This window comes from Pseudoliparis swirei, chromosome 9 (assembly GCF_029220125.1).
Source record: "Pseudoliparis swirei isolate HS2019 ecotype Mariana Trench chromosome 9, NWPU_hadal_v1, whole genome shotgun sequence".
NCBI classification, from domain to species: Eukaryota; Metazoa; Chordata; class Actinopteri; order Perciformes; family Liparidae; genus Pseudoliparis; species Pseudoliparis swirei.
The window spans coordinates 16,563,164-16,590,670 of NC_079396.1; the positions used below are offsets into that span (position 1 = coordinate 16,563,164).

Below are 27,507 nucleotides of genomic sequence, written 5' to 3' on the forward strand. Positions count from 1 at the left end.
TTTATGTACATACGGTTGTTTATTCACCACGGCCCTAATCCTCGTACCTGCCCAACTGACTTAGCTGGATCATTTTCAGGATAGGATAACATAAATCAGGATCCAGGAAGCAAGTTTGACAAAATCACCAAAGCTACACATCAACAAATGTGAACCTGATCCAGGCTAACTTAAGTTAGCTGGATGAGCTTACGGCTCCCTTCCTCAGAGATCCCATTGATGAAGGAGTGATGTTAGATAGATAAGCGTTATATAGGGAGAGAGTTCGCCAACATCCTTTATCACGCCTTTATGACTTCCTATATGACCGCTAGTTAGTCTATTCAGAAATCAGGCTCATTGGGATTCAAAGTGGAAGGTAGATGAATGTTTTCATTTTCAAAGATAATTAGGGAAAAGATGCATTATCATGGTGTTTGAGTACATTTTAAAATCCCTCTTGTTATTATATCCCTATTGACATTTAATTGACAGATACATTTATGAAATAAAAAATATACAGATGAAGCATTTGTTCTGATTGTTTCGGTACTTCCATTTGTTTTATCAACACTCTCACATTTGTGTTTTTTTTCATAGTGCGCCGAGAAAAATGTGCTTAGTCCTTTTTTGTAAATCAATTTAAGTCATTTTAGTACAGTGGGGTTTACGACAATGTTTATGATTTGATAACGCTTATAAAAGTGGTAGCAGTGGTTCATACCAGGTTAATATATGTATTCTCGTTTTAGGTATTTATAGAAGACCTTGCTTGAATCAATCAATCAAATGTAAAGATGAAATTCAAGAAACATAAATCCTAATGTTTTTTGATGAAAATGTAAAACGTTAAATCATACTTTTGATCACACTGCGGTGGGTGGCAGGCCATGATTGGAATACTGAAGGCTTTTCTTGATGCGATCTTGCATCAGTGTTCAGTGAGGATATGAAGTAATGCAGCACTGTATTGAGAGAGAGGGTAACGGTCTTCAAGCTTGTTTGACACACGAGGTCTTCTGAGTCTTTGTTATAGGCACTACAAGACCCACCTGGATCAGTACTCATAAGTATTATTTGAAGAGCGAATAAATTCGAAAAACTGAAGCCTCATCTCTCTGACATTCTACTATTCAATTTCAACCCTCTCCACTTGTGCTCTTTTCAGAAGATGAACAATACATCTGTCTTTCCTCGTCTTTTGAATTCAGCTCATATTTAATTGCTTCTTCATCGAGTATCTCAAAACGTCAAAGTCTAAGTTTGTTGGCATTTATCGAAGGGTTTTGTTTAGCAGCATCATTACAAGTTTATATGTGTTGTACTGGGATTGAGCCAAAATACACTTGTGCATCTGTTGATTGTTGCTCATGTTGTTAGAAGGGTATTCTTTTTTTGAGTGTGAGTCCAAATCTCCACTTCTTTGACACAAAAAACAAAGGTCAGAAAGGAGACCAGAAGAGTCCCTGAACATTGCAACCTCTAAACAGAATATAAAATAGCTTAAACGAACCACTTTGGAAAATTGTACACGGTTCAACATACAACATGTACAGATTCAGATATTAGGCGGGTCAGGTCGTAAAATCAATAATGTTCACTGTAGCTGAAGTTGAATCTTAGAAATAAGGTAATTTCCCGGAGATTCACAGGAAATTGTGCTTCTTCTCTCTGAAAAAGTATTTAAAATTTGTATTTATTAATATTCCTCATCTGAAGCACCAGTAATCATCCTCTTGGATTATAACCTATCCAGACCAAATGTTATGCTAATCCTTTTACAAACTGTTGAGATTTCTTGCTTTGGGCACAATGGAAAAACCTTAACTCACCACAGTATAGGTAGTGGCACTATTATATGTTCAGCTTTTAAACAGTTGTGTGGCTCTGAGAGTGTTGTCAACCCTGAGATTCCTCGACTTGGATATTATGATATAACTGGTTATAGGTCTCACATAAATAGGTCTCAAGATATTGCGGCTGCTGTTTCATTTGCTTTGTTTAAAATTGTATGGATGTGCAATACTAAATCAATGTACATTCATGGTGTGGTCAGATTAAACATAATTTGTTGTCTCTGTTCAAACAAATATGATCATTGGGGGGTTGAGTTTCTTTTCAGTCAGTATTCGCTCACCAGAAAGAGCTGAGCTGAAGTAATTGCTTATTTTTAACATTCAACCAGTTTCATGCTTCTTCATGCGTGGTGACAATGCACGCCATTCATACCACACTGAGCACGCTGACTGCGAGAAGCATGACGCAGGTTTTATGGACACGACTGTGTGAGTAGAGTGATTTTATGTAACAATTGGGATATACACGACCAAATTAAATGGAATCATTTTATATATGTTATGCTTTATATGACATGTCAGCTCTGTAAGCATTCATGAATTCCTAAAGTCTTTAAACTGTAATCGTTGTAATCCTGACAACACATGCCGACACCTGACTCTACTTTTAAACATTGGCATTCATGTTTTCATAATCCCCCTTGCTGCACACTTAAATAATATTTCGGCAAGGCATAGAGAATTATACATTCGTTGAATTGCTTCTCGAGACCTTGAAGAATAAAGCTGATGATGTCGCCAGAGGAGAGCTGTGATGATAACACTTCTGCAGCAGTTGGTGGCCGGGAATTGGATTGCGAGTCATCGAGAAAGGCTTTCCTCCAGGAGCTCTTCCCTCTGAAGACACACATGGCCTAAACTGTAGAAGGATACAGATTAAAGTTCCTCAGAAATCTGTACATATTTCCGAAACGAGCGACACGTAGCTCGGTGCTATCGGAAAAAGCGAGATGCCAGAAAGCAAGAGGACTGTGAATGTCAGGTGTAAGGAAGTTCAATTTTAGCGTATCGGATTTCACATTTCACAAATAGCGACGCCTTTCTGTGTCCTATTGGCTCACAGTGCTGTCAATCTTGTCTTTTTTGGTACCAATCGATTCTATTGGTTCTAACGATTCCATAGACATGTTTTTGTTTTTTAATCCGCCCTTCCCCGGATGAGATATCTCCCTGCGTAAACCTCTGCTGCGAGGGAGAGGGACATTATCATTACGCACAGCACCACTTTGTTTTATCGTTCTTTTATCTTTGGGTTACTGTTGTAAAGCCACAGACTGATGTTTTTGGATGTATTGAACACCATAAGTAATATACAGGTGAAATATATGGTTTGGTACATGAGAACATTTAAATGGAACAGATGGTGCTCAAATGCACATTTTGAAGACCTCACCTACATTCTCTTTACTAAAAACTCTCTAACTATTTTTCTGCTTCACTTTTTCCAAGTCAAACTTTGCAGAGAGACTGTTCACAAGTTGTGCTATTATCTGGGTTAGTTTAAACCTTTGCTGTGCATCCTTCCAAGAGATAATCATCCTGAAAGTGCTTTTTTTCCCAGGCGAACTTGAAACTTCTATTTTTGCTGTGTTTCATTTTGTTTTACTTTTAACCAGTAACATATACACATCTGAACACAAGCTCACATGTGTTGCCTTTATTTTAAAACCCAAATTATTCAAATAGCCTTTGTGGTTGCAGAGATACACCCTTATTAGTTTGGGTATTTCATTTCGAGCAGAATCCTAAAAAATAGGCTATTTTTTAAAAGGTTATGGCCATGTTCCATTTGTTTTCCTTGTGTTGAGTAAGGCATTAATTTAGAGTGACTCATTGTGATCTTTTGGTTTTAGATCGACAGGCAGCAAAGGGTTACAGATTGCAGAGCTCTGAGAGTAGAGACACATTGTTTGACTTTGGAATCATTGGTGTAGTAAATGAAGATAATGAAACCTGGGGAGAGTCTTGGTCAAAGAAACACCGCACAATGGATCACCATTAACCTTGCAGTAAAGATGTAATGCATTGAGCTTTTAAAAAAGGTTTCTGTCTGTGATAAGCAGTGGGTTTTTCTTTTTCTTTTTTTTGTGCAAACCCTGGCGCCCTTAGCTGGTTGTCCGTGCTGCTATTCAAGATAATATATCTTTGTGCACACAGAAGTTGTTTTTGTGATGCAAATAGTTCCGAGCTCTTTTCCAGCTGCTCTTGGATTTAGCAGAATTCAGCATTATTTAAAATATATATGTCGCACATTGTGGTTAAAAATGACACGTCTGCTACTCGTGCACTTAGTGTAAAATATATTTAATCAAAATTATATTTAATCCCTCTCCAAAATCCAAAATGAATTATTAAATTATTAACTTTTAACCACACAAACAAACATGTAATACCTTTTTGTAGTGAACAGTGGTTGAAGCCACTGCCACCATCATGTTGCCACTACACAACATTGGTCTGTGTAGAAATTGACCATTTGAGATGCATCATTTTAATTAGTGGAGAAGGGGAACTATGCTCATTTTCTAAATCTCTTCATCATTCCTTTGGTTTAAAAGTCTCCCCACAACAATTCCATATTTGTCATCAGAGATTGTTGTATGTTTAAAAATCATCAAAATTACACAATGAAGGTCAATTCAAACTCCTTGCAAACGCCATGATCTTAAATGGCTTCTGATAAGCATACACTTCGTCTCCTTACAAAGATGCGTGATTGATATCTCCACCAGGAGAATCATTTGATACTTGCGTGTGTGTGTGCACGTCCGTGACTGACTCGTCAACCCCCAGTTGCCGCTCTGCAGACACAGGCACGGTGGGCAGAACACAGTGTTTGTCGAACAGCTAATGGAACTATAACCACATCCAGCTGGGTGCATATGTTTTGTCAAGCTTGAGTGAAAAACACGTCCGATACTCTTGTGGCCTTGATGGTGGGTTAGCCAATTGCAGACACACCTGGTGGAAATGAAAATGATTATGAGTAAAATAGCAACCACTTCATCCAATATGAACTGTACACATTTCTACCAGTCAAATTAATATCAGCATTTAGCTGAAAGGAAAATCAATGGAATATCTTACAGTCGCTAAGGCTATACAACAGTTGGCTTCAGACAGATTGTTAGAAGCTGCTCATGGTTCAATGTTACTCTCCTTCTTGAGATCAAAATTGGAATTACTGTACGATTAATTGCAGTGTTGACCTTTTATAGCTCTCAATTATACATCATGCACCACCAAATTCAACACAATTCATTATTTGCTACAAATGCGTTCATTAACTGCACATATTAATGACAAAATCATAGTTGCACGAAATAAAATTTAGTGAAATAGAATAAATTGGTAATAATAGAAAGATTAAAGATTAAAATCGTGATCTGAGCAGAAAGCTAGCTGCTGTGTTCTTGCTCGAGAGAAAGAAAGGATGAATATAGCAAGGTGAGGAGGACACATGATTTTTTTTGTTCCAGCATCTCAGTTTAATCAAACCTGGAGACGTAGTTGAGTCTTTGCCAAACTATCATTTTTCTAAGCCAGGTGTATATAATTAATAATCAACAAGGTCCAGATAAATTCCTCATGCAAAAGTCTGGAACATTACAATAATGTCTAACTTGTGCTATGATTTAGTCCCATATATATTAAAGTAGCTTAACAGTTATATCAACGTCTGTACTTAGTCAACAACTGACAATTATAGAAAGTTCAAATAAACAATATCTCAACAACATGTATTGTCACATTAAAATGTAACTGAATGAATTATAAATGATGTATACACTAATAATAAATAATTGCTCTTCTTTGTGTGCAGGGACGTTATCTGTGGTTATTAAACCCAATTTGTTCAGCTTTATTCTCCTATGTTAACATCATTGCTGGACAGTGAATTAATGTGTTAGGATTCTGTTCATATTGGGCTTGTGGGTTTATTTTTCTGTGCTTTTATTTCAGAAGTGAGTGGGTACATTTGCTCAAAAGATGTGTGCTTTGTCTCTTGGTGGCACTTCACATCACCGCTTTTAATAATCCCCACAGTCTTTGAACATGTGAGACATGCTGGTTTTGAACTTCTTTTGGGAACACTGAACATATACGAGTCTATTCTTGGTTTACGGCTCTGGTTAAGCTCTCCACTCTGGTAAGTTTTCCATACTTGGTTCACCGAGTAGCATCACGTGAGATGATTCACAACGCATGTAATTGGTTGCTGAGTGAGTGATGTAATGGCTAGAAAAAGCTATCCGTCAACATTTTATAATTCTGAATTATCTATCGATTTTGAGTCTGGGTCCAGATACAACGCTGTCTGTATCCAGACTCGGACTGCAGTCTGCCTCAGTGGCCCCTCTTAGTGACCCCTGGTGAAAGCATTTCATGTCAATTTGCTGTCAATACTTGTGTCCAGACACTTGAACTTTCTCCAAAGTTTCTCCAAATAAATGATCATTTCTGTAGTGTTTGTTATGTTTAAAATCAAGTTATCTGACTTCTCCAAGCTCTATAACAGTAAAAAAAAAAGGCCGATAAGAGCAACATAATCCGCAAATGTTATCATTGTACAACTGTCCTGATGGCTAACATAGTAATTGATATACAATATGAACAGCAGAATGACGGACACAACCTTGTGGTTTGCTCATTTTGCTTTGGAACGCATGCTTTTGTACATAAACAAAACAGGACATCCATATCATCAAAGAATATCGGTAAAGCAACTATTTTGTGTGTTGAGCTGCCCGAAGTTGACATACACGTCTTCTACATCTCTGTATTTATCTATACGCTGTATGGCACATGAATGGAGCTACTCTTTGCTTAAGGGCTCACCTCTCTGACCTTTCCTTTTTCGTCTTTTCTTCTTTATTTCACTCTCTCTCTCTTCTCTGTTGCTGCCTATCTGCCTATTTAACCTATAGTTAACTCATAATTGTAATGCAATTATACTTTTACTGACTGACAGAGAGAGAAAGGAAGGGAGAAAGAAAACATTTGATATGGTTTCAGGAACAAGGCTGAATATTAGAAGACAGCTAATGTTGAAATAAAAAAGAGAGAATAGTTCTTGACCCAAAGACAGAAGGCCAGAAAACAAGTGAAATCTCGAGTGACTTACTAAGTTGAACAGTCATGAAATATTCTCTCTGAAGACTCGCCTGCCAGCAAGTATTCAGTACGCAGAGAGGAGTAGAGGGGAGGAATGTAAGAAAGACAGAATGTAAAAGACAAAAAGGTAGAGAGAGAAGATTAGGATTAGAGGCGACGAGGTGAGATGCCAACAGGATAAAGGAGAGAATAAAGATAGTGATGTGGGGTGGAAAGGGAGGTATGGGATGAGGAAAAGGGGAAGAATGGGATGCAAGATGAACAGAGAGACTGAAAGGAGCTGAAACATATTCAAAGAGTGAGGATGGTAGGATTTCACGTGGTGGGAAGGTGGATGGAGAGAGAAGAGGGAAGATGCATCAAAAGAAAGAGACAAAGGGAGGAATACAGAAAGGAGGAACCAAGCCGAAGCAGTGACAAAGACATGAAGAGACAATTCACTCAATCTAGAGATTTTTAGGCTTACGGTATCATATCTTAAATTCAGCATCCTGGAACATGAGATGCAACAAAGAGCAATACAGGAAGGAAGGAAGGAAGGAATCAGAAGGAGATGAGGACTTGGAAATGGATTACAAGTGAAGAGGAAGAAAGATACAGAGAACTGAAAGAGAGAGGGAGGTAATGAGGAAGATGAAAGGATAAAAGACTGAAAGACACAGATGTTTAGATGCAAGGGAATAGATGAGCGAAAGATCTCAATAAAGAGTGGGGTTTGTGTGCGGCGAACGTTCGCTAAAGTTGGAAATGTTGGGGTAGGGGGACGTTATAAGGAGGTAAAAAAGAGGCGGAGAGAAAGGATGAGAGAATGTAGATGTTTTGAGGAGAAAAGGGAAAGTGCAAAAGAGTTCAAGGCCAATACAGAAGTCAAGAGGGTTAAGTTATAAACGCCCTGTGTATAACTGAACCCGCATTGTCAACATCAGTCCAACATGTCACGCTCATACACTCATCTTCTTTTTTAATGCTGCGTTGTCTATTTAGTCTCAACAACTGCACACAGATGTGGCAATTCTATCAGCAGCACCTCACAAAGTGCGCCGCTGTCGTGGCGTTCAGGCTGTGGAGCAGGCGGCACTCGGCTGCCGACTCTCGGTTAAGGTGTTAAATGTGCGTCTGACCTCTAGTGAAATGAGCCGCCTGCCTCAAGCTTCAACATTTGACCGAACGTCTGTGCTGCTGTGCTTCTTCTCTCCTCAGATACACAAAGATGAAAACGGCCACCAACATCTACATTTTTAACCTGGCTCTGGCTGACTCGTTGTTCCTGGCTACTTTACCTTTCCAGGTCTGACTTACTGCTGCTACACATATCACACACGTATTTAAGTGTCGCCCTGGATTTTTTATATTGTTTCCTGAACTACTTTTTTGCCTCATCTTAAAATGAAAGGCAATGTCTGTATTGTTTCACATTATTGTCTCAATCACCTGATCTTGTTTGCTGTTGTCTGTCTCACTCAAAGAGAAGTCTCTTTCTTGAATCTCAAGACGGGGTTCATCCTGAACCATGACATTGAATACATTTGACATAACACCAAGACAACACACAACACAATCTTCTTTACAACTCTCACTCATGCAAGATTTCAGAATGACATTAGGTTAGCGGGCTGTTCTCCTCGAAAAGCCTCTATGTTTATGTCGTCATCATTTGAGGGATTCATTGCTTTTTGCCTTGTCATGCAGTGTCACTCTGGTAATACATCACTTTAGACCATCAACATGTTCATAAGAGCCTTATTTACTAGTCGTGACAGCGACACTTGTATTGTTTTCATCTTCTGAGTCATCATGTCAAAATGTGGCCGTGGAGACACCTACTAATGAGGAACAACTGATATATACATACAAACATACATATATGTTGAAAACTGCTGACTGTCCAAAGTCACTTGACCGAAGAGTTGTTCTAGCTTCCAGCTCTAGTCATACGTTCATTCTTTGATATCCGGATATTTCCAGGGCACAGATGTGTTCCTGGGCTTCTGGCCATTCGGGAACGCTCTGTGCAAGGTGGTGGTGTCCATCGACTACTACAACATGTTCACCAGCACCTTCACCCTGACAGTGATGAGTATGGACAGGTACGTGGCAGTCTGCCACCCAGTCAAGGCGCTGGACATGAGGACTCCTCACAAGGCCAAGGTAAAGGCATTTTCATATATATATCTTTGTTGCCCCTGAAATGACCGCTGATGTCCGGTCAGGTTTCAGTCACTTCCGCTCACCAAGTTTTTAACCTGACTGTGTGTGATGTTGTCATGATGGGAAACTGAAAAAAGATAAACAGATACAGGGCATGTCAGTTTTTTTTAAATCTTGCATCACATTCACTGTCTTCACATTCAGACATCACCAGTAAGCAGATTTTCAATATAGCACTGGCTATAAATTACTGAAAGAAATTGATTAATTGTGGTAAATGAAGACTGTAAATCTGGAGTTGCACTGTGTTACATGATCCTCAAGTATGAGGTCTATTTATACATCTATCTATTGCCATGCACTGTGCTCACTGTGAGGATGTATCAGTGTATGATGGCATGAAAAAAGAAAGAGTCTCAGGGATGTCAGCAGTTTCAATCTCAAGAAGTGTGCCTTTTTCAAGTGCTGAAGAAGACTTGAAAACACTAAAACACAACAGCAGATTTCATATCTGATCCTTTCAGATGTAAAAATATAACAGAAGCGAGAACTAAATTGAATTTACACGAAGTCTGTTTAGTGTTAGGGACGTATACTGCATATGCAAAAAAAAGAAGAAGGTATATGCAGCATTATATGGGTCCAGAGGGATCTGTGCAAAATCTGATAAATTGCCTCAAGCGTTCCCTTTAACAAGATGCTCGGCCTCAACGCGCTCACATGAATGGCTTATTTTATATCGGGAAATATATCTGGATTTGGCTATCGGTGCCTTTTACAACTTTTAGGGGGCCCAACGACATCACGTGACTTCTATTAGTGCTGCGTGGAGACTACAGGCTGGAAGATTAAAGATATCTGGAAGTGTTGAGTTAGACAGACGCTTACCAGACCACTGTAGCTCCTCATCACGCCTTATTCAACAAGCAGAGGCCGGGGTGAATTGTGGAAAATGTGGGCCAGGTTGTTGTAGTTCATCATGAGTCTGACATTCCATTCAGGTTTCCCAGTGAGAGGCTCCTGGCATTGTGTAGCCGGCTAACTCTCTGACTTACTTCAACATCTTAGTATAACAGAGACATTGTTTCAGTTGTAACTGAGCTTCTCCTGCTATGATAGTGCTGTGATGGCTCACTGATGTGCATTGGAACAGTGATTTTAATTAATTACTCAGCAAAGTAAAAGGTAAATAAAAAAAACATTACCTCTAAAATGTTTAGGCTCAAGTGAACACAATTAGTTTGACCATTACCATCATGGCATCTTGTCCCAAGGTGGTGAATATCTGCGTGTGGGTGTTGGCTTCAGCTTTTGGCGTACCGGCTATGGTCCTGGGAAATGTGGAAGAGGAACAAGAGCATAACAGTAAGTAATTCAAAGTTAAACACACACTCGAACACGCACCCGCACACACCCACACACACACACACACAGTCAATACAGACATATACTGACCTGGACAAATACATGTGCATGGACCTTCACATCATGTGCATTTGAAACAAACAGCCATATAAAGTATCACCTGACAAACTGTTCCTTACATGCATTTGTTCTGCGATTGTGTTCATTTGAATGTATAATTAATGTGAAAAATCCTGCACAGCTGTTGAACAGTGCAACACAGTTTCTGTACATACAGAAAATCCAAGCTGTATTTGAAGAGATAGTTTTGGAAGGTGTGAGTGAGCCCATTTACAAGGACTGCTGTCCCAGTTTTTATAGCTTTAATCGCACAGTGTCTGACGAATAAGCTCAACACACATTGTTGCGTGATGCATTTTTCCCTCTTTATTTCCTATCAAACACGTACAGACATATCAAACCGTGTGCCTGCGATGTGACAAATGATACTCCACATGGTGCTTCCTGTTATGAACTTTCACACGGCAGGTGCGCATTTATGTCTTCAAAAACTAGAAAGGGATTTCCAGTTCTTGATCTCTTTCGTTTCAGCAGAGATGACGTTGACAGGCCAAGGAGATAACAGCATGAGTCACTCGCTTTTGTGTTTTCATTATTAAAAGCGTGATGACTTTGAGCGGGTCGGATTGGAGATTATATCAAGTGAAAGTAGAAAAACACGTGCAACAAGGTAACATCATCATGCCCGAGATAAACTGAATGAGGAAAATACAACTGGCTTCAGATATCAACAGAAAGCTAAAATTATCCTCAATTACACACAAATTATTATACCAATAAAAAAGAACCATAATACACTAAAGTGGGGAATTTAGACACTCAAAACACTTCCCTACAGAGTTGCAGATTTCTAGTCAGAAAATTATGTTTATTTTTACTAAAACCTAACCAAGTCATAAGGTTTCATTTTACATTAACCGTGTGTCTAAAGTGGTTTGAATCTACAACTCTTATCCGAGAGAAAATAGTTTCCCCTCGTAATTGTATGGGAATATAGTTTTGGAGGAGACAGGTTTGGTAGATATTTCAAGAATATGCATGCCATGTGTAATTTTACTCAATATAAAAAAGCCACACATTTGATTAGTAATTTATTTGACAGAAGGTTGTTAGAAAAACCCGCTGCTCACAATGTTTCCATTGTACCAAACTGTTCCCAGAGAGCATGCAATATTACAAAACATACAAGAAGGAACATTATCTCTGTATTTATTGCCGTGAAGCAGGCGGGGAGCAAGTGGGGTTCAGTGTCTTGCTCATGGACACGACTAATGGTGATGGACCGGGTACCACTCATCCTCATGAGCTATACAGTCGACATTAGTATTTAAAATCTTTTGAAAAGTTTCACACAAGCAAAACATAAAAACAGCAAAAACCCTCACAGAAAAAATATATTTAAAAGAGAACAAAAACAAATAACATTAATCAAATAATATTAATAAGGCGTCAGTGTTTCATTTGAAACATGTTCACCTGTCAGAGAACTGGGAACATGTTTCTGCTTCCTCCTTCTGCACCAGGTGGCAAACCAGTGTGTGTTTCTGCAACCATCATAAGAAGCTTATTATGAGACATATTTAGGAAATGTATATTTATGATAAAAAAAAAAATGCCACAAAGAATTTTTATTTGGTTATGTACCTCAATCTCTTTGATAACACCTGAAGGATGTCAGTAGTTTCATTCTCAGTTTCAGGCAGACTTAATTCATTGTCCTCTTATAGCAACTTATCAGTTTCTGCTGAGTGGATCCAGCTGGGTCCTACTTCTATTCACACGGTGTGTGTGTGTGTGTGTGTGTGTGTGTGTGTGTGTGTGTGTGTGTGTGTGTGTGTGCGTGTGTGTGTGTTTCAAAGCAGGGCATTTGCCTTATAGGGTTGCGTGAGAGTGATGATGAGTTTGTGTGTGTGTGTGTGTGTGTGTGTGATCTAATCGTGCTGGTGTCATGACACACTTTATGTTGGAGTTTACAGATTACAGATGGCAGCTCTTCTCCTAAAAAGGCCAAACAATTCAAATTATTCCGCTCAGTTTATATGGTAACAGGTGCAAAAAGAATTTCATATGACCTCAATGGAGCAATATACAGGGTTTTTTAAAAGCCAAAGCAGAACGCAAATATGGTGTCAGTTGTAAACAGGGTTGTTAATTGATAGGCCTGCTGGTAGCTCGATGTCGCTTCAGCAGCCGCTGAGATTTCTTTCCTCTCTTCTGTTGTGGAACAAAGTAAATCCTGCCCACTGCAGTTTTAACCCACTGCCTGTTTAGCTTGATTACTCATGTGTGTGATGGCAGATGGACCTAACTGTTTATGACATGTTTAGTTAAAGTTAGAATGGAGAGGATACATTCCATTTTGTAATTTATAGTACTGTTTTTGTAATTCTAAGGATATCATAAAATATTATCGTTTATTATTACAATTTTCTTTTGTGTGTGCCTTCAACGGCCCAAAAAAGGCGATCGTCCAAAGCAAAGTCCACTGTATACACTTTCAAAAAAAAAAATTTACATTTTCATTTCCTTTATTATTATTGAAATTCTTAAAAGTAATATGTCCTGCCCTGCTATTTCATTTTTTTTTATTATTGTATTGTAGATATTTAAACATGTTTGCTGCTGCATCAAGAAATTTCCTCTGGGGATGAATAAAGTAATATTCAAGATTCAAGATTCAAGATGTTTTATTTGTCACATACACACACAGGGGTGAAATGAAAAAAAAGTGGTGGCTCAGCTCAGGAATGTGCAAAGCAAAACAACTACACACAATACAAATAAAAACAACACAATGTGTGTGTGTGTGTGTGTGTGTGTGTGTGTGTGTGTGTGTGTGAGGCAGTTGTGTGGGGTCTGGGTGGGGTGAGGGGGTGGTCTGGAGGTCCTGAGGGATGAAGTGAAAAACTCCGTCTCTGTTCTCTGTCTCTCTGGCGCTTGCCTGCGTGACCCTGCCAGAGCCCTGCATGTGAGACAGTGAAACAGTGGTGTGTTGCCTTCCTGGCCTTGATCCTCTGGCTCTGCTTGGTCCTGGTTCCTGTGCCTGTCAGGGTGGGGAATGTGTGGTGGAGTGTGTGTCAGATAACGCGTTCAGCCAGACTCCTCTCTGCCCTGTCCTGAACTGAGCTGTTGGGCAAACCAGGCTCAGATCAGGATGCTTCCTGTCAGCAGTCCCTCTGAAGGACTTGACTGATTTTAAATGAAGAGGGATCCTGAGGCAGCTGCCTGAGGTGACTGCTGTGCCTTTCTCACCAGGTGTCTGTGTCTCACAAGTGTCTGTGTCCCCGTTGATGATGTTCCCCAGATATTTATACCCTCTCCCTCTCCACTCACCCTCTCCACCCCTCCCCCGTTGGTCCCCAGTGTGTGTCCTGTCCTCGCTTCCTGTCCTTAGTTTTGGTCCTTTTCACAGATCAGATCAGCTCCCTGGTTTGGTGCAGTTGACAGATCAGCCAGAGCCTCCTTCAGGTAGGCCAGCAACTTCAGTGGAGACCAGACCCACCACCACTGTGTGCCACCCCCGTCACCCACCACCATGCTGGGAGAATGAGTGACTGCAGAAGTGGTGGTGTGTGCTGGTAGGAGTAGGGGGGAGACAGGGGGGGTGTGGGGGGATCCTGGTGTGTGGTCCTGGAGGTGTGAGGAGGTCTGCCCCCCCTGACCACCCTGTGGCCAGGAAGTCAGTCCAGGTCCCAAGGACACAGGGGGTCCAGGAGTCAGCAACAGGGGACCGCCAGTCAGTCTGGACTATGGGCTTGAAAGAGTGAACAGCATCATCAGATAAAGCAGCAGAACAGTCATATCCCCCCCTCCTGTGTGAGAGATGAGAGTGTTCTGTGAGCATCATGGAGCAATGTGCAGCATGGATCTGGAGATGCAGCGGCCGAGGCGCTGGGAGGGAGGGAGGAGGTGGAGGAGCCAGAGAGGAAGCTTCTCAGAGCTTCCGGCAGCATGAGGTGATGGCCACTGTGAGGTTCCATGTGGGGGGAACCGTATGGGGGATGCTGGGGCACAGGGATTGGGCTGGGGATGGGGGTGGGACTCTTGACGGAGAGGGCAGGTGAGGGATTGTGCTGGTGGACAGCTGAGAATTCTGTGGTGTGAGGTGGAGTGCTGTACAGAATGCAGGTCTGAAGCTGCACCTCTCTCACTGGCATGTGCACTGTGCCCTCCTGTTCTCACTGTGCACCCTCAACAGAGGTCACTGTCAGCCTGCGGGGTTGTTGTTAACGGTGTGTTCATTGTGTTTGTCATGTGAGCCTTATTGTTGCGAGCTAGCTGTGTTGTTAAGAGCTAGCCTCAAACGTTGCTAGAACTCAGCTGGTCGTCTGCTCTGCCATTGCCAGGTCCGCCCCTTGTAGTCTGTGCTGCTTCTCTGCTGCCTATCACTGCTTCTCTCTGTCTCGCGCCTGGCGCACTTGCATGCCACAGCTCCCTGTCCCTCCTGCTGCCTTCCTCTTCCTTCACATCCATGTCGCCATTTCCTTGTATTGCACAACCGCCGGGCGCTGGAGGGAGCTGAGGGAGTTGGACACCCGGTTAGCTTCACGGCGGGGAGAATGTTCAACCCTTTTGGATGGACGTGTGGTGAAACGGATGGGGGGGGTGACACGTCTTTTTTTAGGCTAATCTTTTGCCTGCTACTTACTCAAACCATGATGGCTGAACTGACTGGATTGATCATGTCATCACGTCACGCTTAGTGGATTGGATCCTGTCAGCTCGAAGTTGGATACCGTCCTCCAGCTCAGCTCTTCGCCACTACTTTGTAGGCTTCTGTGCTGTTTTATCCCGAAGCAGAAAAAATGTCCCTTTTTTCTTTTTTTCGAGAGAGGGAAGAGCGTAGCCTTTGAGCCTCTCTGGCGAGGGGTAGTCCAGGCCTCCACTGTCTCTTCCCTCTGGTAGCTGTTTAATGTGCTGGTAAAAGTTCCACATGACTTTTTTTTAGTCCCCAGCCACAGTCCTGGCCGCCGTACACAGCATGTTGAATTACCAGGTTCTGATAAAGCCCCCAGCCACCCGATATAGCTGATCGGGATGTGGTGATGTGTGCCGGTGTGCTGGTGGGTCGAATGCTGCCTGTGGAAATGGGAAGGAAGGTAGGTGGGGATGGAGCTGAACAGATGATGAGAAGGTGAGGAGCGGCATGGAGAGAAGATAATATATTATCTTATCTTATTTTAATATGCGTGACTTTTAATTTGAAGGTCAAATATATCGATGTTGAAGTTTAAGCTTTTTTATAAATGACCGGGCATACACAACTGTGCTGAATTGTATATCAGTTACAGCTGATAACTTCATGTTCATATAGTTTACCTTATATTGTTTACAATTATTGAGAAGTCGTTTTAAAAAAAAATGGATGAACCATCTGTCATCAAAAGCCTCCATGTGGTTCTTTGCTCTTCTTTCAAGACATATTTTCCAGTTCTGATATAACTGATGATATTGAAGCATCCATCCACCTTTTCAGGGGTTGTCATTGTTGTTTTAAACAAACGGTCGCCTCTCTGTCTCTTCACGCACACAACTAAGCCACGCCCCTAGCTGCTCACTTGACACTGATTGGTCATTGCTCTGGCTGACAGAACACAATCGCATAACCTGAAGCCTGACAAGATAGTTTTCCGTGTGAGATGTGATTCTGTTAATTTCATGTGATCTTGTGACATTGCAGTGTAAACACACCTTTTCCCTGTGAATCCTAATCCAGGCCTGAGAACCTTCAGCTGCAATTGCTGTTCCCCAGTTAGTGAGCTCTTTTAACTCCACCCCTAAAATTCCATTTTATCTTAAGACCGTTTCCTCATACTAATTTACAATTTCAGTTCTGTGTAATGTTAATCCGTTTCTTGGGAGTCATTACAAAATAAAACGTAATGCTGACTGATTGGAAGATGGACTGTTTTGGCAAAAAGAGGGGAAACACAACAATATTGCTATTCATATTTATTATTACGAAACGTAAAGAAATCACTCACTGAAACACCAGTGATTTTCCACATGCCCGCACATGACACGGCCATAATCAGGGCTATTTTGCAGTTAAATCGAGTAATATGCTGCAGCTAGCAGGGGAATGGTGGTGAGACATTGATCCAGCCTAAGCCTGCAGCTACAGCCTAATCCTACAATCATTTATATTAGTCTCCTCGACAGCTGAGCTACATCTCTGCTCTCCTGTTGTATCTCGTTCATCTCTCATTTGTTCTTTTCCTTGTATTCCCTTCTCCTTATTTTAATTTTAATTTGAATGTCATCCAATTCATGTCATCCCCATCTCATTTGGATCTCTGTGATCTGATGTCAGCCATTATCATCTCAATTCCATTCTTATTTTATTAATTTCCCTCATTTAATTCTCACCTCATCCATTTCAGTCTTGTCTGCTTCATTCCTATCTCATCACGTCAATGTCATTAAAGTTTCATTCTTCCCTGGCATTTCTTTCCCATTTCATTCGCATCTTATCCCCTAAGGTCATTTTGATTCTCTTCTCGACTCATCATGTCATTCTCATATAAGTCTCTCTTGTATCTCTCCTCTCACTAGTTTTATTTTATTCTCATCCTCATCTCATGTATATTACTTAATTGTATAATATGAAACACTTAAATATCCCATATTTAAATCATTGGGTCCTAAACGTTGTAAAATGCACCAATAGCCAAATCCAGATATATTTCTCGATATGAAATAAGACATTCATGTGAGCGAGCTGAGGCCGAGCATCTTGTTAAAGGGACCGCTTCAGGCAACTTAATTGTATTAAAATTGTTGTCAAAAGAAATATTATACAATAATATTTGTTTACAAACTCACTCATTGACCTTGCCTCATTGTTTGTGAAGAACATATATCAGAACACATTTTCAATGATCACACACTGTACACCCCCCCCCCCCTACACATGTGTATCACATACAGGATGTTCCGGTCCACTGGACTGATGCAAATTTGGAAATTGTAGGTCCTGTGTACTGTGTGTGTTTCGGTGTGTGTGTGTGTGTGTGTCTATGTGTGCTTGTGTGTTTGTGCCCCCCTGCCATTCCCACACAAGGTTGCATCATTGTTGGTGAGCATAATACAATATGATATAAAGATCTGGACTGCCTGTAATACATCTTCCTCAAATGCTTGGAACATACAAGTCTACACGGGGAAGGAAGCCTGATGGAGGAAAATGGGATGGAATCAAGTCTGAATACAAGACTCCAGATTCCGTTCCTTCCTTTGTGAATAAGAGGCCAAAAGTAACTTGAGGAAAGGTCTCTGTCTCATAGTTTTATGTGTGAAGGGTGATGAGATATTGAAGATATATTGTTGAAATAGAAAATCCAGCAAAAAAGTGTGATGGAAGAGAACTGTAACAAAGGAGAAATTGAGACAGACCATTGTGTGTGTTGTGTGTGTGTGTGTTTGTGTAATAGAGTTTTGTGCCCCCTGCACTGCTGACGCAACCTGATACAACTTTTATGACAAGTGCTGTATCGCCCAAGGATACACACACACACACACACACACACACACACACACACACAGACACATCACACTCACAGCTTTTTGACAGGCCTGCATCAGACCCATATGTTTTGCCTGGAGCTACGGTGCAATGACCTGTGACCTGACAAAACATGATAATATATCACTCCCACTCACAGATTTACAGGTTAAGAAGGCCAGACCACATCGTTTTATTGTCAAATTGTATCTGGCTGGTGTTACTGTCAGCTCTGCTTTGACCAATTGTTGATCAGGAGTGAATTGTTGATTGCTTGTCAATCCCAGAGCTGTCACACTTGATAGTGAAATGTAACTCATACAATGAAGGCTGCATAAACCTCTACATCAGTGGTTCTCAACCTGTTTTCAGTAATGTACCCCCTGTGAGATATGTTTACAGCCAAGTACCCCCTAACCAGCACAACGCATTTTTGGTTTGAAAAAAATGTAACACACAGCTCTGGGTTCTTGAACTTACATTTATATTTAATTGAATATGTTATTTTTAATGGAATTTTTCATGGATACGAATTTGTAATATATTTAGAAAAATATCACGTACCCCCTGGAGTGCCTTCATGTACCCCCAGGGGTACACATACTCCTATTTGAGAACCACTGCTCTACATGTTTAATCATAGAAAATTAAAGTTTTTATCTGGATCAGTGTCAATGTACATATTGTGACAGACAATCAAAACTATTCTTCTTTTTACCAACAAATATAGAATTGTGAAATAAACACTGCTGGTGCTGTGGGGCCAATTCAAGTCCAGGTGACATGAACATGTTTTCAATGCATCTTTATGAAACCTGTGGTTAACTAGAAATACCTTGTTGTACTAAACATCCTTGAATGGGGACCATATTCAACAGGGCAGTGCCTGTAAAATCCTGCTAGAAGTTTAATGTTTGAATGCAAGAGCAGGTCAACAAGTGCACACAGAGCCATTTGTCAGCTTGGAGCTTCAGAAGCTGACAAAGCTGGAAGCCTCAGAGATACACTTCATATGTGGATGAATTCACATGTAATCAACCGGCTTTATTGTCTCCCTGCCTGAGACCGCTGATACAAATGCTTTTTATATTTCTCTCTGTCCTTGGCATTTTATTTTTATTAGGCCCTGAAAAACTTTCATTTTATCTCTTGTCTGAGAAAAAAATGTCAGTCCCCACTCCCCATTGCTCTATGCGTAACTAATGGCAACATAATATGTCATTCTCTTTTTTGGAGACGCAAGAGGAGAAAACAGGAACAGTTCACCTTAAATACCTGTCACAGTGCTCTGTAGCCCAGGAAATACTTCAGAAATGTAATTGAGTGTTTCAGAGGTGATAATGGTTGCACTGTGCAGCTTCTCCTTATTAGCAATGCAAAACTGGTATCCAATCACAAATGCCCATCACATATTTCCACAGCCTGCAATGTTCTGTTGGTAACATATCAAATAAAAAATGTCATCAGAATGTCAGAAGCAGTTGCTGAGGCAGCTGCTTCACTCAGTTAACAGACGTCCGTGTATTCAAGTGGGAGGGCAGCAGGATCCAATCACAAGACCCCACCAGAGCAACACTATTGTCCTCTGATAGAACATGGAAGATAAAGGGGAGGAGAGGAAAGAAGAAATGATGAGTGAGAAAGTTAGAACACATTTTAGGAAGAAGGGAAACAGATAGGATCATGCCTTTAAACTCGGATTTAACCCTTGTGTTGCCTTAGGGTCATTTTGACCCGAATCAATATTACACCCTCCCCCCGCTTTAGGATTAATTTGACCCCATTCAATGTTTAATGTCGGTGTTCTTTCGGTAGTCAACAAACAAACATAAAGTGCCTCACACTTAAACTTGGAAAACAATATTAATTCAAATAATTTTCTAGAGGTTTTAATTTCTGGCATCAAATTGAACCCAAAGGGTAAAATATGTTAGTAAATATAAAGGTAACAGGAGGGTGAAACATTGAATCGGGTCAAAATGACCCAAAGGCGGGGGGAGGGTGTAATATTGATTCGGGTCAAAATGACCCTAAGGCAACACAAGGGTTAAACTCGGATTTAAAATGAAAGAAGGAAAGAGCAGAGGGGATAAGGAAAAAGAGAGAGGGATAATATAACAGCCAGAGATCAGACCATTGGATAAATATATTTTCGACAGAGAATAAATGTAAGGAAAGGAAGATACATCCATAGAGAGGAGAAGGGAAAGTGAGAAAATAATTCCAAAAGATGAAATTAAAATATATAAAAAAGAAAATAAATGGAACAGATGTGAATGGGGAAATAAAATCCTGAATAAAAATCTTTTTAAGCAAGAGATTTAAGCGAGAAGTGAGAAAAGTAAGACACGATTGAAAAGAAATAGAAGAGAAAAGCAGTCGAGAGAAATATACAGATAATACAAGAAAAAAGGTAGGCTAAACGCAAGAGAGAGAAAAGAAGTGATGATAAGAACGAAAGCCATGGTGGAGAATCACCAACTGTGAAATGGAAATCAGGATGGGACACACATCCCTGGTTATGTATGAAAAAAGACAGGAAAGAAAAGTACCGAAGCGGACCCTGTTTTATAGCCCTGTTTGGTTTGCTTTTTGATAAACCAAAGCCACAATCTTGCTAAAGTCTTATAGCTTGAAGTGTTTCTTAACCAGACCCTAACCATTCATGCTCTTGATCACTTTACACAGTTTACAATTACTTTAAAGTTTTTTACATTTTTGTTTCATAAACAGAGGTTATTGTGGATTAACACCGCATCTCAATCCAAAGTGTTCTTACAAACCACTCCAAAGAGTTGTTCGGTTCCTGGGAGTGCTGTTTAAGGTTAAGCAATCCAAAAGACTCCTATGTGGGAAGCCAGTGAGGGATCATGTGTAAACTGTCTGTAAAAAAACTGAATCCTCGATTACGTTTCAAGCAGTGTTCATTTTGCAGATATTTTAGATTTAGTCTTAGTCTTTTGACAAAAATGCTTACTATTTAAGTTATTTTTTAAATTTATTGTTTTAGTCCAGTTTTAGAAATGGTAGTCATTACTCTTAGTCAATATGGTTTCTCTATTAGTTTTGTCAACAATTTCTTTAGTCCTGTCTTTTTGCTCAGATTATTCAATTCAATTCAGTTTATTTTGTACAGCCCAATAGAGAAGAGGAGATAGGTGCTCAGTGCATCCTAAAACGTCCCCCGGCAGCTATAAGCCTATAGCAGCATATCAAGGGGCTGGACCAGGTGAACCTGATTCAGCCCTAACTATAAGCTCTGTCAAAGAGGAAAGTCTTCAGTCTACTCCTAAATGAGGTGACTATGTCTGCCTCCCAGACTGAAGGTGGAAGCTGGTTCCATAAAGAGGAGCTTGATAACTAAAGGCTCTGGCTCCCTTCCTATTTTTTAGGACTCTAGGAACCACAAGTAGCCCCGCATTTAGTGACCTGTGAAACACACAGGTTGTGTAATGTATTTTCAGTCACGTGTCACATGAGTTGTAAGTCACTCTGTAGTCAGATAACAACAAACCATCAACCAGGATATTCCCAAACAGCCATTGAGAGACTGTTTAACCCTTGTGTTGCCTTAGGGTCATTTTGACCCGAATCAATATTACACCCTCCCCCCGCCTTAGGATTAATTTGACCCCATTCAATGTTTAATGTCGGTGTTCTTTCGGTAGTCAACAAACAAACATAAAGTGCCTCACACTTAAACTTGGAAAACAATATTAATTCTAATAATTTTCTGGAGGTTTTAATTGCTGGCGTCAAATTGAACCCAAAGGGTAAAATATGTTAGTAAATATAAAGGTAAGGAGGGTGAAACATTGAATCGGGTCAAAATGACCCAAAGGCGGGGGGAGGGTGTAATATTGATTTGGGTCAAAATGACCCTAAGGCAACACAAGGGTTAAAGTGCCCAGCGCTGCAGAAAAGCTTTAATGGGACAGCAATAAATCCATGAGATTTTTTTTTACTGTACCAGCTCCTTAGAGAGATGAAAGCTGAGATATTGGATGTCTCTTGTCAAACTAATGAAAATGTATTTGATGTGGTTTGATCAACATATTTTCTTGAAATAACCGGTTTCTGTGTGTTTTAAAGTGTGGCTTAACACAGTGGGCAGACTGGACAACCAATACAAATAGTAATTGAAATGTGTTCCCTCCGAGATAGCCTGAGAGAAATATGCCTGGATTGGTCAAAGTTAATCCTGAGCCTTTTTTTCTGTGCCTAAAACCTCCACAGAGATTTAAAGGTCCCTTGCAAAGTGTGTTATGATCATGATGTAGCATGAAGCTGTTTAGAATCTGTTTCTGTAGTTATTTAGGTCTTCGTGTTGTTGTGTGTATCAGTGTACTGACAAGCTGTCAGCCTGTCTCTGAGCAGAATGAGAATAAATCAAAATGTTCGCAAATTTCGCTGTCAGAAATGTGAGAAAACTGAAGAATGGAGGGCGATGGACACAAAGAGTAAACAGTTTCCAAGACGGGGGAGAAGGGGAAGATGAAACGAAATTAGAAATAGGAAGACAATCTGGCCATGTTAGGAGACTTATGTATATTACACTCCAGAAAACAAAACTGTTGAAGGGATTCAGGAACAATTATTTACCCACAGGGACCAATACCATTATTGCATCTGTTGGTGTTGCTTTCTTTTAAGTTTAAGATGAGATAGCCATTTACGGCATTTTTTTAAACACATAAACTTCACCGCCTAGCAAGTTATTAGTATTCCTGTCCTTTCACACAGACTTTTACTGTGCTTTTGATCAATGGCTGGAACGTGGCAGTAATGGATCAGAGGCTACGGCTTCCATTTTTACTGGAGACACCCACACACTATAAATCATGCACACTCGTGGCTGGCGAGATGCAGTGGATTAAAGCATCCACCAATTGGAATAATATATCAACGTTTTCTTTCAACGTTCCTATTCCTATTTGTTTAATCTCAACTATGTATGCAGTCTATTCTGCAGTGTGTGTAGGTATTGTGTTATCTTACAAACACAGTTTAAGGAATTAACTCAAAACATGCATTTATTTTAATTTTATAGCCAGAATCACAAGATCACAAGTATGTGAAGTTACTCTTGACTTTGGTGGAGGAAAAATAAGACAAAAATACCCCTTAATGAATTAATTATTTTTTGAAGATGTTAAATTCAAAATGCAGAACCTTAGTATGTTGTGGCCAACAGCGTCCTAGCAGAAGCATAACAGCCACCCTCTGGTCCGTCCCCCGTCTCCCCCCAAGAACACTGTTGGCTCTGTCAGCGCTGTTGCTTTTGTTTACACTTTAAGCGCCGTTTGCAGAATTAACAGCTAGCGGCCGCCCCAGCTGTCACCATGTTGAGAGCCTTGTGGAGGCAATCCCTCAATGATAGATATGCTCTTAATTTGGAATTTTGCAGCTTTGATACTTCAAAATATGGAAACCATCATTGCTAATTGTAGATATAGGAGAAGAGTGTGGTTTTAAAGCATAACAACATTGAAGTGTGTATCTTTATATTTAAGTGGTGTCGCTTCAAGTGGGTCAATGATGTATTGCAAATTGTGCTCATGAGGGATTGTTAACATCCATTAATTCATTAAAAAAACACTTGTTCGTGTCGGATAATTATTATAATGACATTAACTCGAAGGCACAGTGGTTGAGCAGTTCTCCAACATCCTGTTACACCTCAAAGCTCAGTTGCTTGAATGTTTTTGTCAAGTGATTTCTTGGCCTCTCGAACAACCTCAATATCACAAAAGTTGTGATTGAAAAACAAAATTCATCAATGTAATAAATAGTTTGGACCGTTTTTCTGACGACTGGATCATCAAGTATGTTTTACAAAATGTTATCCAGCCATGCCAGTCTAATACTTAGATAATACACAATAATTACATGACAATAATGTACAATGTTACCGATGTGAAACATGTTCCCATCAAAAGATCAATGTAAGAATGTTATAGTCATGAAATGATAACCCAAGATTACTCATATTTCAAAGATTGAATTCCTGAGAATGGAATTTTTGTTTTTGTTTTTGTGGATGAATTGTCATCATATGTGTCACATGCATTCATGGTAAAACCGTAACTATGTATCTAGTGCCGTCATCTGGTCAGAATTTCAAGTTGTCCAACACTCGTTAGAGTGAGCATATGTGTATTTTTTATTCTTCATCATATCCCGAGAGCTAATGAGCTAATTGGTAAGCACTGCCCCCCTTGGATCTGCAGGAAATCGCTTCTTATTAATTGGAGCTGAAGAGGTAGTCGTGTTTATTGTTTAGCTTTCACTGCTGTTGAAGAGTCAACTTTATATGTTCTCTTCAATTTGTGATCCATTGCTTCCTGCATAGAGCGTCCAAACCCACCAGCTGAGTTTAATCTGGACGAGCTGAATGTATTCAGTCTTATCAGGAGGACCGCAATGCTGTTCTCTGTTGTGATTTAGGCTGAACGCACAGATGTACAAATGTTGTAAAATGTATTCTCCTATCATCATTGACTGAATTGATGATGATGATGATGAGTAAACTGATAAAACTATGTAACAACAGGCTCTCCTATCATAGTAAGTTCATCCTGCCACACATTTGCTTCTATGTACCTATAATATCCGAACTATAAATCTGTTTTTATTCTTTCCTCAATTATGCGTGCCTGTCTTCTATTATCAGTATCACTGCCTAATCTACATTCGTAATATTTTTCAGACGTCATCCACATTGTTCCATGTAATAAACAAAGCAGGCTTTAATCCTGGTTTAATTGCATACATAGTGTGTGAATAATAGTTTATTTTGGGAAATACAGTCAGTCACATTAGAAAACAGATATTCCTCTGTATGCATTAAGACTTTGTCTAGCTAAGTCAAGAAGCGGACTTGTTTCAGCTGTTTTGATAACTAGCAAGCTCGTCACCAAACAATCCAGGAGTCACCACAGATTTATTAAATAGTGGCTGCTCAAGAAATAGCTCCAGTGGAGCTGATTATATGATTGATAGTATTTGTATAACTTGCAATGGACAGATGCAATAGATGTAAGAAGCTGGTTCCATAAAAGAGGAGCTTGATAACTAATGCCATCAGTCTCTCCCTTCTTGACTTAGACTAAAGACATCCTGGACTTACTCTGTTGCTACAAGGCTGTACCCTACATGTCAATATTAAACTTTGTAATGTAATCTCTTTTCTTCTCTTCCTCTTCTCCAATGCCTCCAGGTGTTGAGTGCATCATGGTTTTACCTGAACCAAGGACTCACTGGGATTCTGTCTTCGGTACCTGTGTCTTCCTCTTCTCCTTTCTCATCCCCGTTGCTATCATCAGCATCTGCTACAGCCTGATGGTCAAGCGCCTACGCAACGTTCGCATCTTGTCCGGCTCCAAGGAAAAAGACCGCAACCTGCGGCGCATCACCAGGATGGTCCTGGTGGTGGTGGCAGTATTTGTCATCTGTTGGACACCCATCCAGATAATGGTCCTGGCTCAGTCTCTGGGCTTCAACCTGAGCAGTTTGTTCACACTGGTCCTGATGCACTTCTGCATCGCGCTGGGCTACGTCAACAGCAGCTTGAATCCTGTGCTCTATGCTTTCCTGGATGAGAACTTCAAGCGCTGCTTCCGGGAGTTCTGCAAACCCTCGCCATTCCGCCTCGACACCCAACAGTCGGGCAGGATGAGGAGCATTGCTCGGGAGGTGGCGGCTGCTTACAGCTACAAGGCTGATGGCAGGGGGCCAGGTGGAGGGACCTCAAATCCAGCATGACTAGGCGTGGAGATCCCCTTGGTGGGGATAGACCACAAAGAGAGGGGGGAGAACCAGGGGACAGGGAACTCCAACACAGAGTTGACTCAGATCACAGCTCTCTAGCGGCACGAGCCCCCCCGCCCCCAAACAAGAAGACTGGCTTGGGCTGGGGGGGAGGGAGATGAGGAGGATGGGGTTGAAAAGAAAAGGATTTAGGAGCACGGATAAGGATGAAAAACAATGGGTGCAGTATTTGGGTTTCGGGAAATGGGATATGTTGAAAGCTTGGATGGGATGGGCGTGACTATGGTCCTTACTCCACTGAGGCTGGGAGATATTTTGGAATGTAAAACTTTCATGTAACTATCTTGGTGGACGTAAACACAAAAGAGGTAACATCATTATTTGACACTATAGCTCCAAAAACAAAAGCCTCACTTACAGAAATGGCATGTACCAACTGAGTCTGTTATCAGTTGCTGCATCTCTAGAAAGATGCCTCGCTCTGTGCTTTTGTATGAGAAGTTAAGAGTCAGGGAGGGACATTTGTAGAGACCATATAATAGATTTCATAGAGTGGGTACATCTACCTTAGACCTTGCACTATTTGGTGCTAAGGACCACGGACTGAAGACTTGCCAAGGAAGAGTTAAGCTTTCTGGAAGTGTGAAACACTCTTCTGTTTTACACGTCCTGTGTCCAACACTCATCCCAGTATGGGTTCTGTATTGGTGTCTCTAGAGGTCGACATAATGGTAATATGCTGCTGTAATATGAGCCTGTGTAAGGACTGGGTAATCAAATTATAATGTGATATTTTAGCCTTTAGACATGAAGTTGGATGTAAAGCAATAGCTGACATAAGGAAAAGAACAATGTGCTGCAAGTTGCTCTTGAACAATATTCTTAAACTGTGTCTATGGACCCTGAATGGGTCACATGAATGTTATTTTGTGTTGGGGCAACATGTCTCGATGGGTTCTGAAACAAGTTAAGCCGGGGAAACCCTGTCAAACAAGTGTTTAAGAGTTGTTGTGATATTTTTTTTTAAAAACGCTCTATGATCACCTGGGGGGTGTGGGGAATTTAAGAGTTTGGGACCAAGGAAAAACTGGTGGTATTGTAATCTAAATAAACAGCAGAAAGTGAATGACAGTGTTTGCAACAAGCCCCGCCTGGGTATCAATTCTTCTTCTTGTTGTTGCTCCACAAGATGGATGAAAGCGCCTCTTTGTGGTGTGTCCACACATGAAAGGTCAATTAGCCTGTCAATCAATTTTACACCGAAGACTTGAGATTTTTTTGCCACAAACATCATCTTTCTTTATTATCTAGATGTCCGGGGCAAACAAAATTCAATTCATAAAAGCTATTTTAAATATTAGTTGAAACATGTAAAATTCAGAAGTTGTCGAAATACAATTAAGAGATTAATGATTCGGAATTTTTTCTTCTTAATTGAATTTTGAAACCGGCTTACAACATGATATTTTACAATTGAACCAGATATCTCTCTTGTGAAACTTTGCAAGGCAATACATTTAAAAATGAATACAAGGACATCAACAGTGAAAGCACACTACCTGAGTCATACACTGCAGTTGGCCAGTAGAGTCAACATTGCCACAGTTAGTTGAAAACCAAAACATCAATGTTTGATAGTAATGATGATGAGTAGGTCTGCCTATCATTCATACTTGATATGTTTGAATTCTGCTAACTGATTCTAGCTCT

General features: G+C 40.4%; 1 protein-coding gene across 1 annotated transcript in view; it reads left to right on the forward strand.

Annotated features, from left to right (window-relative positions):
* oprl1 (opiate receptor-like 1) overlaps positions 1-26,879 on the forward strand; it is a 69,730-nt gene extending 42,851 nt beyond the window's left edge. The window contains exons 3-6 of the mRNA XM_056422298.1: positions 8,151-8,238; positions 8,916-9,098; positions 10,373-10,463; positions 25,247-26,879. Coding sequence (XP_056278273.1) covers positions 8,151-8,238; positions 8,916-9,098; positions 10,373-10,463; positions 25,247-25,791 — 907 coding nt within the window. The 3' untranslated portion in view covers positions 25,792-26,879. The remainder of the gene's footprint in view (positions 1-8,150; positions 8,239-8,915; positions 9,099-10,372; positions 10,464-25,246) is intronic.
* The last annotated feature ends 628 nt before the right edge of the window (positions 26,880-27,507 follow it).